Source organism: Bombus huntii, chromosome 13, assembly GCF_024542735.1.
Source record: "Bombus huntii isolate Logan2020A chromosome 13, iyBomHunt1.1, whole genome shotgun sequence".
In the NCBI taxonomy this organism is placed as follows: domain Eukaryota; kingdom Metazoa; phylum Arthropoda; class Insecta; order Hymenoptera; family Apidae; genus Bombus; species Bombus huntii.
Genome location: NC_066250.1, coordinates 885,252 through 899,331, shown reverse-complemented (window position 1 = coordinate 899,331; position 14,080 = coordinate 885,252). Strand labels below are relative to the sequence as shown.

The following is a 14,080-nucleotide window of genomic DNA, read 5'->3' as shown; positions in this document are numbered from 1 at the left end:
CAAGCAGGTTAACTGCCGACAGTTGTCGGGAAAACGTGATATTTCGACAAGTGGAGAATGTGCGAAGGTCGACAAAGTACACAGTGAGTGGTGAAAAGAGGTCGCGACAGGGGACGTGTCGTTCCTCCTTCTTTCGCTAAATTCTCGGCCAGAACATTGAAAAAGCGTATGGTGGCGCACACACGATTGCCATTTTATTATAACTATGGAAAGAATTTGAAAACGTTCGCGTTTTCCAAAAATTGTTACATTAATCTCTAAATGTAAATTATACGACGATAAACGAATTATCTTATTCTTTGTGACAGAGTAATATTCTATATCTACATCTATATTCTGTCATAATATATAGCATATAGTGACTTAACTTTATTACTTCGAATTATTTTTCAAGTATACGCGGTACAATCAAACTTTTTCTGCAGAAATTGCTCGGTATCGATAATGTACGGGTTCCGAATAAAATAGTATTTTGTAGAACGTGTACTCGAGAAAATGATAAAGCGATACGATTCGTTCTTTACATACAAATACGCTATTACGTGCTTCGTTCGTGCGAGGCACATACAACTTTAGCGAATCAACGATTCGTATCGACAACGCTCGATTAAAGGAATGTATCAGTTGACTTTTGTACAAATTAAAATCCATATTTATCGATTAAATATATCATAGTGTATAAAATATGTAAGATATACAGCTTAAAAAATCCGCTTAAAAAGATATAAAAGAAAAAACAGAACGCAACGGAATAACAGGTAATCAAAATATCAGGTTGTCATTTTCTTCCAATTGATCTCTATTTTCAATCGATAACAATAATATTTAAATATACATTAGAATAGACTAGGGCGACAGTATCCTATTTATTTTTTGGTATAACTACGCGTTAGCACGCTCATCCATTCGCAATATCCGAACGTTTCGATTACCGAAATCGGAACACCGACAGTATCGTTACGCATTGAGGAGAAGGGAAGATACACAAAAAACCAATTGGCAAAAATACAACTACGAAAGAAATTTCAACGAGAATAATAATCGACTCTCTTTCTCTCTCTCTACAGCTTTTCGCGTTGGAGTTACTTCGAGTACCACCATTCGCAGATATAATCTTGTATTTTATCGCGAATCCTTAATTAAAAGAGTACTTCAAACACTTCCGCTATTCTCGCAATTTCCTTAAAAAACACCTCAAAGACACCTACGAAAATCTCCGGTATATCTTGCGCAAAGTGTAACTCGTTCGCTTGCGCCGTACAAAGTCGTGGGCAGATTTGAAAAACCAAAAATCTCTGCTGCAACCCTCGCGCGAGTTTATTTACAACGGTCTTAAATTAATGGTAACGCGTTGGAATCACCGGCGAGGGAGCTTTCCAGCCATTAGGTAAGAGGCCCGAAGGAATACGTATCGCGACAACCGTGTCGCGATCGTGTCAGGTATATAAACTATACGTGTACGTAGAAGACGTGGGTGGTCCAGAGGGCGAGAAGCGGGACGGACGTCTTTTTCTTTCCTAGATTAAACGAGAGAAAGGCGAAGAAGCAGACACGCAGGTGAAGAGGGGGGAACAATCTTTGGGACTATTTACAGGGCAATGGTGAGAAGAAAGGTGGCGCGCAGGCAACTACCGGGATGTGTCCCTTTCGGTTTATCTGATCGAGAATTCCTAATTTTAGGAGAGAAAAATACGGGCGGTGACGCAGAGGGTATACAGACAGATCAGGAAACTCGATTTACGTCTGGATAGAGGAAGAACACCTTGCGGCTTCCTGGGACAGATTCTTGTCTGCCCTTGCAGTAACCAATTACTTTGACGCCTCCAGAGAGATATACCACCGACGCCTCCTTATTCACGACCTGAAAACACACGTACGTTTCACTGATCGTTCCAACGGTTAGGATTTCCCTTTCTCCGAGCTGGCTTGTCGCGTGTGATTTATTTTTCGATCTCGTTTAATCATAATTTCATCGTTTCGATGCTTCTGGAAAACATCGGTATTAAAACGTATAGAAACGTGCACTTAATTTGTCGAGTGTTCGATCGATCTTTGGTTAAATGTAAAATTTGTATAATCGTAAAAGGTAGAAACAAAGATAGAATCTACCAGAGATACTACCTATTCTTAACGCAATTACATGCTGTTAAAGCCACAAAGGAGAAGTTACACGTTTTCCAAATACTCCTCATCGTAAACAATAAATAAGTAAAAGAAGTACAAACTATGTCTAATCACGATACATACGCCTTCGAGCAATTAGCTACTATTTTACAGTTAAATATAGGTACACCCTTATTTACAAATAACAGGAGAAAGAAAGACAAGGATAAGCTTCAGCCGTTCTTTCCCCTTCGCAACACACACGAAATGTAATCGAATAACTTAAGCGCAGAAACTATATTTACAACGTGACGTACAAATACATTTGTAACGAACGTGTTTCGACCGGGAATCGCGATCGATCCTGGCGAAAATATGTAATTTAGCCTTCTTGCAATGAATTATTTTCGGTGTCGCGATACTTGCGATAGTCGAAATTATGTTTCAGTAATAATAGGGAAATTTTATGCCGAAGTCCGAACGAAACACGTTGTACATTTCGTGAAAGAAACAGATCGGCGGTAAAAAAAAAAAAACATAAGAGGAATCGAAAAGCAGATAGTTTAACGCCTCATAATATCTTCTATACTAAAGCCTAATTTCGGAACGGTGGTGCTGGTCCTTTGAATCGGGACCAGGCTGGTCACCCTTTCCGCCATTTGTCTAACGGTCGCGGAAGCGTCGATCTTCGATTCCGATGCGACCGGAGCTTCCACTCTCAAATCTTGCGGCACGTCCGTGTGCGTGAGAAGATGCGTTTTCAGGTTGCTTCTTTGGTTGAAGCTTCTCGCGCAAACTGGACATTTGTGCGGCGATTCCTCCATGTGCAGGATCTTGTGAACAGCCAGAGTCCTGCTCTGACAAAATCCTTTTCCGCATTCGCTGCACTTGAAGGGTTTCTCCTTGCTATGGATATATCTGAAAAAGAAAAACAACTCGTTTTTCTATTATCCTGTCGCTTTCTTCCATTTTCTTTCTCTCTTAGAGAAAAGCGACGCGGCTATTGACAGGGCCGAGTCTTAGTCGAATATCGCAGTGACCAAACCCTAATTACGATTGTTATTGAGATTCGCTGATCGATTACGATCGAGTTCGTTTGAAGCGTTCCGCTTCGAGATAAGCTTGTCGGGAACTGATAAGTGTTACAGCTATACTTGGCAGATGTTCTTGCGTCAAGGTCCGTAGAAAAACGATACTCGAAGTTTGGGCTATTCCGATTGGAGGATCAGCGCGAAAAGACGAGGAGAAGCTAATTGTTCGTGATGTAGAAAAATTCTACGATACCGTCATCGGTATTTGTATATGTTTCTCTGCCGTATTGCAAGATGCCGCGCTAACGTCGCTATACGCATCGATGCAGAAACGAATTTGCCGGAGCGAGGTAACGAAACGCTACTGTACGTAGCTGGGAATAAAAATTTATACGAGGTATTAATTACACAGCGACAACTAAATTTTATTGAAAATGTGCATGTATTTCATACTTCGTACAATCTTACGTAACAAATATCATTGTACATCCAATTCGTACACTGAAAATCCACCTCGTATTTTCAAATTCAACGGGACAAAAGATTCACTTGCAACGAACGCCACCATACCAAGTTATTCTTAATACGGTAGTTGTGAAAAATCGCGTTTGCGGCAAACTCACCGATGATCTCTCAGATGATCCTGCCTGCGAAAGGCTTTCCCACAGATGTCACAAGAGTACGGTCTCTCGTCCGTGTGAGTTCTCTCGTGAATCAGCAGATTGTAGCTCTTGGTAAACTGTCTGTTGCAGAATTTGCAGATAAACTGCTTCTTCGGTCTTTGACCGGGCAACCTTCTCGCAAGGAACGAAGCGGGAGGCGGTACCGGAAGCGCTGGATGTACGCCCTGATGACCTTGTTGGTGATAAGAATGGGGAGACGTAGTCTGCGGGCAACAACCCCTGACAGCCAGTAGCGCGGCACCTCTCAGCCAATTATCGAGAAACGCTGCCTGGTAACTCTGTCCCGTCGAATGTTGTTGTCCGAATCGTGCGCTCAGTTGCTGAGACCTGATCCACCTGGGCGACGTGATTTGCAACTGTTGCTGCTGGTGCATCGGTCTGTCCAACGTGGGCGGTGTATGCGGCGGTGTCAACGGTTCCATCTTGGTTTCCATCGTTCAACGAAACTCACGAAAACAATCGGTCATACACAGAAAACAACAATCCTTCCCCCTCGAACTGTCTGTTAAACGTCGATCACGCTAGTTCCTCCGTACGATATCGATGTCTTTTACATCGATTTCGGTGCCCGAAAGTTCTTGTAACATATCCAACGAACGTGCGGCCTGCGGTACGCGTTTCTTCACGATGTTCTGTACTGTTACTTCGCTACAAAAAAAAGGAAGACAACGTTAGCTCGAGAGTCGACGCGATACTAAATGCCAACAGACAGTCGTCGAGGTTCCAGTTCAGGATCGGTGGTTACCTGGCGCCAAGGAGACACGGTGGCTCCTCCTACCGTACTCCGAACGTTGGATACGCCGGTTGGCGGCTCGACTTCCACAGGGGCGGAGCTTCCGGGTCAGGGTGACCCCTCCGGGCGTCGCGACGCCAGTCCAGTCGTACTCCTAACGTCCCGCGTCACTCACACACCGAAGACAACTACACGGCATCACGCCGCCACCGGGCGTCCGGTTCGCGCTGCCGCTTTTACACTCCCCGTAGGGGGATGCGCGCACCCGCGGCACCCGCGATAATCACAGCGACTTTAATTGATCGTTAACGTGGTTAAACCTACGGAACGAACGCAGATATACGCGTACAGATCGTTCTTTTTACGCTTTTGTCCCTCGTGGATGGCCGATCGCGCTGGTTATTTCATTTAAATGAAACATTCGCAAAATGGCTATTCAAGTAGCGTCGTCGGTTCGCTAAGAATTCTTCGGCCAATCTGTTTGTAATATATCACGCGTCTCTCGCACTCTTGCCGTCTTTTTCTCCATAATCGAAGTAAGATAATCGAAATAAGATAATCGAAAACCTGCAAGCCGCGTTTCCAAATCTTAACTGTTAGTCGTCGCGTGTGTCGTTTATTCCCCTTTCGACCACAACTCGTGCCATTCTTCGATCTCTCGCTATTCTTGGCAATATCGGTCTTCCATTCGCCATTGCGTCATTAATTCCAGATATTTTGCATGCCAATGTTAACCGAATACTAGAAAAGAGGAAGTATTTCTGCCAACTGTCGACAACCAATACAATTTCTCGCACGTTCAAGAGTTTTAAACAATAACAAACAAGGATCTGCGATTCGTTCGAGAATATTCGAGAAATTCTGGTTGGATTAACGGTGGAATGTGTCACGTGTGGTTGTGACATCTGGATAATATCGGCCGTAAAAGAGCTAAGATAAGAAGAAGGTGATTACCGATTTCGCTATAAATTTAAATAGACGATCCTAAAAATGAACGCGCCTGACGCGTTTTAAATTTCATTTTATTCGCTAATATATTTACGGTTCAAAAGCATCTAACTGGATATTTATTTTACAGAAAATCACGTTTCAATATGTGTCCAAATACCGTTACAAATTTTTAAACGCGTTGGTCAATATTTTGCGAACGCTAACGCGCAGTTCATTCGTTACAACAATTCATCGGAACGGAATACAACGCGCGGAGTCAAAATTCTGCGAAAACTCGTACGAGAGATGCGCTTTGCGACGAAAAAATCTGTGCACGTGATTGAAAACGAAATCCCATTGTCAAGCATTTGTAATTTTCCATGTATTCGTATGCAGCTACTTGTTTTACGGTTTACACCCTCCCTTTGGTTTTGCATATTTTTTTTAACCGATTTATCCTAAAATTTCCGAAACAAGATCGCAGATCTGCAATAATACCTTTATAAAAATGGAATATATTTCGTACAAAATTAAAAGAGGCAATTTTTTTTTTTTTTTACCAAGAGAATAATTCTACAGCGTATATATGCAACGTGAACGATCATCTTTTGCAAACGCATAGTCTCTTCCTTTCTTTTTTTTTCTTCCTCGATCGTTCATCGGTATCTACGATCAATTCCTCGGGGAAATTTATACATATAATTAATGCTGATAATATTCTTGTATATTAGCTTTCCGAATTATATCGTTACTTTTCCGAATTATTTTGAACCGTGTGTTCGCACGATCGTCGTCGCGAAATCCTAAATATCTTTGCAAATTTGCCAATATAATATTGGCCGAAGAAGAAACAAAAGTCGACATTCAGCACCGCCTGAAGTTCTCGTAGGCGGTACGCTATTATCGATAAGAATACGTGGTAAATCGGCCTTATCGATTTATGACGGTACAGACAGCATGACACCGACGTACAAATACGTTGACGACGCATTCACGGGATTAGAACGAATCTCTTGACACTCATCCACGGTGCTGGCGCATCTACCAATCCTTTCAGATCCATCCCCTTTGTACCTACCGACGCGATCGTGCAACAGAACCGTCGATATGACTCAAAAGTTAGCGAATTTCTCGTAATCTAGTTGTCCTTATCGGTCAAAGTTAATTTTTTATTTAACTCGAAGGAGAAAGCTCGTCGTTCGTTCTACGAATCGTGACTCTGTCGATCTTATCGACGAAACGTTTTACGCGCTTCGATCTGTACGTAACTTGTGTAACGTAGAAGTTCGCGTTTCTTTGTCTTTACCTTTTTTTCTTTTTTTTTTTTTTTGTAATTAGATTGCAATTTCAGTCTTTCTTTATTTCTCTGCCACTTGGATACCTCGTTTAACATTTCAACCCCTCGACTTGGCTCGAAAAGGCTGCACGTATCGCGAAGCAACCACCTGCAGCCTAGCGTACAAAACGTTTTTCCACGGATGCAGGACGCAAGATCTAGAATCTAGGCGGTGCATCGCCCAAAGGGAACAGCGGTGAAGAGGGGAGGGCGAGGGGGAAAGGTGGACAAAGAACACTTGGAAACTTACCTCTCGTATAATTCCGCAAAATGTTTAGCATACAAAGACAAATATAATGGTCCCCGAGATGAGGTTGCGACGAGATCACGGGCCTCAGGCGGGGATGGTTAATTCAGTTTCAAGCTCCATCAGCCAGACACATCCCACTCCCTGCCTCTGCATCCCCGTTGCCGACCTCTCGTCATCCCCTGAACGTCTTTGTACGTCGCCGTCGTTACTCTTTCTCTCTTCTATTACGCGCCTTCTCGTTCCTCGTTGTTAAGTCTACTGATATGTAAATATAAACCTCTTCATTTGACGTTTCACTCGCGTTTGTTTAATAATTACGACAGACGCTCGCTATTACGTTACGGCCGTGATAGAATTTAAATCGTAGTCGTACGATAATCTCGAATACCGTTACAAATTTCGCTCTAACATGGTTGCCAATATTTGTATCTATCCTATCGTTAAATAATCTCTGTTGAATCGATTCACGCGCTCTCCCCCCTGTCGTTGCTTTCAGATTTGAAAAGTTAGCTTTATTATATCGAAACTTTCGTTTTCCATCTCGGTCGAGCGCAGTCTTTATTCCTGCCTCTGCCTTCTTCAGAAGGAAGATAACGTTAAGCAATGGTTCCGATAGTGATAAACAGTTCCGAGCAATCGCAATGTTTGCTCGTATAATCGGAGGTAGACACGCGATGTTGCAAATTTTTATTTATAGTACGATGCATAAGAAGATCAAATACGCTTAATTGTCGGCTTATATTCTTCTACTACGTAACGAGTATCAAGCCACACGTTCGTTGGAATCGAACAGACTGCGTGACTCCACAGGCACGCGGCTCTTCTACTTTATCTGCTTCTTCTTCGCAGCTTCTTTCGAGGCTGAACAACGCTCGAGCCACTCCAATATCAACGCCAAGGGATGACAGACTGTTTGTGACATAACTTTCCAAACTAATCACCATCCAGCCACTAGAGGAAAAAGTTTATCTGGAAACGATACGTATAAGCAACAGGATGGCCTTCTATCGTGCCACGATTTTTTCAACGAACAGAGCGCGGTAATTTTGCTCCTAACTAATGGAAGATCGTCGTCGATATATACACCAAAGCTTGGAAAATACTCGACGATTGATTCATATGCGATCAACGATTATTTAAAAGCGCATGATATCGAACGAAGATCTAACGATTGTTATTTCCATAGAAAACTATAGTATACTGAAATATCGATATATTTATAGCGTTTGTAGCCCCGATCGATGCGATGTTGCGGTTAAACACGAAGAGAAACGATACAGTAGGAAAAGGAAAGACTTTTCTAAAGAAGCTTCAAAACTATAGGAAAGCTTTCGAACAATCGTAGTTAGCGATTATCTCGAACGTTATATAATAATACTTATACAATTACTATCTGTCACTATGTGCAGTAATTTATAAGATTGCGTAATAATTAAAAGTATCTTATCTACTGAAAGTTTCAAGTGGTCTCGAGTAACAGGAACAAGGAGCATTTTTGAGTTCCTTATTTTTCAAGTTCCCAACAACACAGATGTCCCCCACCGTAGGAATCAAGTTACGAGTGAAACACGAAGAAAAGGGTCCCCGTGCGTTCTCTTTGAATGCAGTCTGCTTGTCCGCAGATTTCTTTCTGCTGACGACGATCCCTGCTCTGCTCTTACTAATTAAACGAGGATTGCCTCGTAATTTATTTGGACCACACGTATGCTGTACGATGCCAAGGACCTGTCAACTTTCGCGCGACCTTAGCCCTTGACGAAATCCCTTTCGAATTTTCTCGACTGACATTCCAAAACTTTCCCACCAGTCCATCTCTATATTATTCCAGCTTCGACCCAGCTGTGTTTCAAAGTCACTGGAAAATCTCCGGCAGGATAAAACTCAAGCCCTTATTAAACTCTCTTAATCGCCTTCAGGGAGCTTTCGACTGTACGTTTGATCTCTGGTAAATCCCTGTTGGAACCAGTAAGTGCTTGTCGTGAATAGATTGGCACCGTTTCGCACAAACGGGGAATTCCTGCCAACGAGTATAGTCGAAAGAAATGTTTACCTGTAAAATATTGGATATTGTTTTAGCAGCAAAGTTTCCATGAAAATCAACGTGGCTCGCCACGCAAAATCAAATTTGTCTAGGTCGCCCCGGAAATCCTTCCAAGTCATTTTCCTCTCTCTTCTCTTTTCAGGTCGTACGTTTTCTTCTTCGTTTCCTCCTCTCTTCCCCGTAGCCCTCTTTCGTATCTTTTCTCTTCCTCTTCATAGCCTCCTTTGTCCCTTCCATTTTTTTTTTCTGTTTCTTTCTTATGTTATCTGGTGAGATTCTTGGATACTTTAAACTCTACCGTTGATTTCGAGGTGATTGGCAGCAACCGAATTCGCAACACGAATCGATGAGAACTCGTCGCTACCCAATCGGATCGGGACACCGAACGTTGTATAATTTTATTGCTAGGTGCGGAGGTGAAAAATTGAGTATAGAGACACCCTTTTTTTTTTTTTTGCCATTTTTCAAGAAAAGAAGCTTCTGGGTTTCCGAGTCGAAATTCTTGTTCAGGTAGCTTCGGGAAGCGAGGACACTGTCTCAGGTTTCAGCTAGCCTCTTCATCCGTATTTAACGGGAAACGTCATTAAGGGGCATTTCTCCTTGGAGAAATTTTATGCACTTAAAGATAGCAATTCATGGCATAATATTGCACTACGCTGTGCAATAAACTAAGAGTTGGCAGCAACGGAATGTAAAAGTAATTAATATTATACTCCTCTTGTTCGAGTAATTTCATTAAGATACTTGGCCTTCCATTTCTACTTTGTACGATACTTATAAAAATAATACGCATAAGTACGTATACCATTGTTTGTGGATTATGGACTACCTTCCGTTTTCCCTAAAAGTTATCTCACGAAATCTTCTTCTACCTTCAAATCCTTGTATGTTAATCGCCTATGGTTCCCGTTGGAAATATTTTGTTTTCCAAGTTCGAAGGATTCCTTTTTTTAATCGATGGATCGAGCAACTGAAAGGCGTCCTTTAGTTAATCCATTTAATTTTGGTAAATTTGGTAATCGATTTTAATTGAAATCCAATAGCAGAGTAGGTGATACTGCTGATAAGCGAATGAAATAAAATTTAAGATACATGCAACAACTTCTGTGCCGCGTGATGTTATCGGAAGTTAACTTACTGTAGCTACATTTCTAGAGAAATAATTATCGTAATTCTGATCTATATACCTACGTACCTTATATGCCGTTAAAATTGAATTAACACATATTTATTGGCCACTGAACTTTGCGATTTGAAGATAAAGAAGGGAATAAAGCGATTATCTTCCTCGCAGAAATGCAGCAAATTCTTGTCATAAATGTCCCTTCTTTATCTAGGAATTACAAACACGCGTATGGAAATTAAAGCAACTTGGGATTGGGAAACGTATTAGTCGATTTAAGTGTTTAGCCTCATTCATAAAGTTGATATGAATAGAACGGTTTAATTCTCTGCAGTTATGATTGCCCTCTATTATTTGCTTGACATTATTATCATATATTATCAGCATAACATTATGCAAATTAAATGTTATTTCGAACACTTATATTTGACGATTAATTGGCTATGGTTAAAGCGTCAATAGATGCATAATCCTTCGTTCGCATCGTTACTTTTAAAATAAAATCAACGAGCAGCCGATCGTTTCGACAAAAGCCACCACTTCAACTGTTCGAAAGATGCCAAACACGGAAAGAGGCTACGCGTCGAACTCGTTGGCAGATACGCACGACACGGGGTAATAATTTTTCCGGAATTTCACACGACACCCAAGAAGCTGTCAGAGTGTATTCTCCTCTCGCCAAGCGCCTTCTCTCCTTCGTTTCTCTTTCAAAACGTTTACTGGCGATATCGTCTGCTTAGTCTCAATGGCAGAACAGACGCCCACTGCTTCTGCTCTTCTCGGCTAGGGTGTCATATCGATATGCCTCGTTCCGATAATGTCTGTGTGGCCACATCGTTGGATGTTACGAATGTAACAGCCACGATCGTGACAACGTGCAAGTGTCGCTCTGGAGAGATTTTGTATCTACTCGGAGGGCAGCTTTTATATTTCGTGGGGGCTGCGCGCTCGAGGATTCTCCTTCGATGAGACTTCGATGTTCGCCGGAGGAGCGATCTGTCCTTCTTCTTCTTCTTCTTCTTCTTTCTCTTCTCCCTTGTGTTGATTTTAAGATGTTGCATCGATCGAAAATACGAGGTGTTGGCAGCGAAATCGCGTGCGCGATTTTTTAAGCACTTTCGTCAACGTAACGGGACAACCGGTATAGTTCATGGAATAAAGCAGAGAAAACGTTAAAGGAAAAAAGAAGAAAAGAAAAAGAAAGGGACTAAGAGGAACAAACAAAGGAATAAAGAACGATTAAATAGGCAGACAATGCGATTGATGTTGCTCGGTAGTAATTCTGGGGCGATAATTGGATTATCGGTATAATAAAATAGATAATCTATATTTAGATATATAAATAAAGAAAGCTTGTTATAGGAAGATATTTGTAACATGGTAGGCTGAAGCACCTGAAATCAAAATAGTATCGCGCGATATCTATAAACGTTCAAGACAGTGCTTCCAACCTTCGCTAAATTTTTACAAGATCGTAGAAATCGATGTTTTCACAAGATAATCGTTGCTTATCGAACACTAACGTTTCTTCAGAGCAACATATACTTCGTGGAAATTTCTATTCTTTTATAAAAAAATCGTCCTTATTTCCTTTGAACTAGAAGCGATTCTCTCGAGTTGCGGTATTTATCTTTTTTTTTACGACAGTCGCCGATATAAACTTTATTTTTCGAAGCCCTCTACTATTTCCAGATAAACCTTATGTCATGCTACTCTCTCCCTATTTATCAAGATTTGCAATTTCGAGATAAAAACCGATCCTCGCGATTCTTATCGCCACTGTATCAACCACAAAACCTAATCCTACTGTTAAGGAAATAATCGCCTACTGTTTAGGTAACGAAGAAGAGAATAAACCAACGTAAAAGAGAACGATATACCTAACGTGACCTGAACTCCGATCCTTTATACGGCTATACGTAGACATCTAGGACCTTGGCACCTACGAGTGGCGCCTGAATCACCTACATTTTACTTTCTCCCGCGTAATCGATCAATTGCTCGCAAAAACGCAAAGTTATCGCGGACGTAAGCTATAGCGCTACTAAATTTGTAATTTGTCTCCTGTGTGGTGAAAAAAGTCACAGAACGCAGCGAACAAACAAGAAGAAGGGTCGAGGTATTAAGGAATTCTTCAAGATTTCCACTACGAATCGTCCCTCCTTTCTCATCCTTTTCGAAAGTAACCGAAGCTGAAGCTTTCGCTTGTCATTTACGAAGACGTCTATGTCTACTCACGAGCGGGCGATAAATTAAAGCCCCTTGAGCGTTTCACGCCAAGATTAATTAAGGGAGTTTGTTTTTCTTGGGAAGGATAGCGCGCCTGCGACACTGTGGACGAATTGGATCGTTTGTGTGTCGAGTGGCGAAAGTTTATTTCCACGGAATTACGTCTTACACCCTGCACGCTTCTCCTCGCGCGTCTTCAAAGTCCTCCGATCTTTCCTGTTCTTTTTCCTTTCTTTTCTCCGTGCCGATTCTTCCTCTTCCCGATAAACGATTCTAAACGGCAGCCTCTATTCGATTCAGGCACCACGCCCTCCTCGGGCTCCTCGTCATTATATTCGATATCGGTATCGATATCGGGTGACTCTGTTTATCGCGCCTTATCGCGTCCATGCTCTTTCGCCGATCGTGCATCCGTGCTACCGTGTTGATATCAGTTTTACTCGAACGATTTTTCTCTTCTTAGAAAATGCCAACTACCGACCGCGACATTGCTGCCTCGCTTATCATCGTCAAACATCGCGACACGATCTTCGAGTTCCTGCGACAAGCTTTTAGTCAATTTACATTAGGAAAAGGAGTTGGAAAGATTCGCGAGAACACGATCCACGTAAACTCTTCGGCATCCCGTCCGATCGTCGTCCTATGCAACCTGCCAGGCGTTCGCGTCGTCGGCGATTTCGGAAAGATCGCGAGACGGAAGAATCGTCGCGAAAGCTGCGGCGGGGAAGGCGAGGTCTAAGGTAAGCGAGGCATTGGCGGCGTGGCACGACGTACGACACCTAGCCGGTGTGTTTCACGATTTTATGCCGGACGTAGTTGAAACGAAGGCACATCAAAGGTGCCGCTATCGGCGCAAAGCCGTTTTATGCTCGCGTGTCATTTCTTTATGTGTGCGCCGTGTACACCGCTGTGTATACGTACCGCTTCCTCACGCACGTGCACGGACACACGCGCGTACCGGTCGACCCGCCTCTGCTTCGAACTGTCCGTGATATATTGTGCCGGCAGATATTGGATCGTATAAATTCCAGCGCGTTTCCAGCGGGGGTGCAACCGGAGAGAGAAGTTCGAGGCCGAGCAATACGTTCGCATATGGGCCGGTTCTTTGCAACCTAACGTCCAAACCCTTCTTTCCGTTCGAGAAATCCCCGTTTCTCTTCGCGCATGTTAATACAAATATGAGATAGCGATACGATAGCGTGCTGTGGCAGCGAGTAGGCCCGAAAACGGCGCGATTCTGAAAATACGTCCGCAAATATCGGATAAAATCCTTTTATACGAGGAAACTTGGTTTATTCGAGGAAAGTGATTCGAGACGCTCGCTCGAATCTCGTTAATAAAACTGAAGATAATGCATAAAACAGTAAGAGCAGATGAAAATTGCGTGCTTTCAAAAGATAATGAATTAGAAGTATGGGCGAAACAAGTGGCGTCCATGTGATTGCCTGTGATGGAAATTCTCTACAAAAACCGAACGCGTTATCGCCTAAATCCAGAGCCGTTCGAATGAAATTTTCGATAAAGCGAACTTTCGTTCTTTATTCGCGATGACTGTGTTAAAATATCGACAAGAAAATTACAGCGAAAAACGCGTCCAAGTTATTTTATTATCAGAAAGGTA

At 42.4% G+C, this 14,080-nt stretch overlaps 1 protein-coding gene across 1 annotated transcript; it reads right to left on the bottom strand.

Moving 5' to 3' along the window:
• Positions 1-606: 606 nt before the first annotated feature.
• Positions 607-6,007, bottom strand: LOC126872240 (protein odd-skipped). Its single transcript, XM_050631930.1, has 2 exons — positions 3,758-6,007; positions 607-3,021 (listed from the first exon to the last, which is right to left on the bottom strand). The coding sequence occupies exons 1-2, from the start codon at positions 4,249-4,251 to the stop codon at positions 2,667-2,669; spliced, it is 849 nt and encodes a 282-aa protein (XP_050487887.1). The 5' UTR covers positions 4,252-6,007; the 3' UTR covers positions 607-2,666.
• Between the last annotated feature and the right edge of the window lie 8,073 nt (positions 6,008-14,080).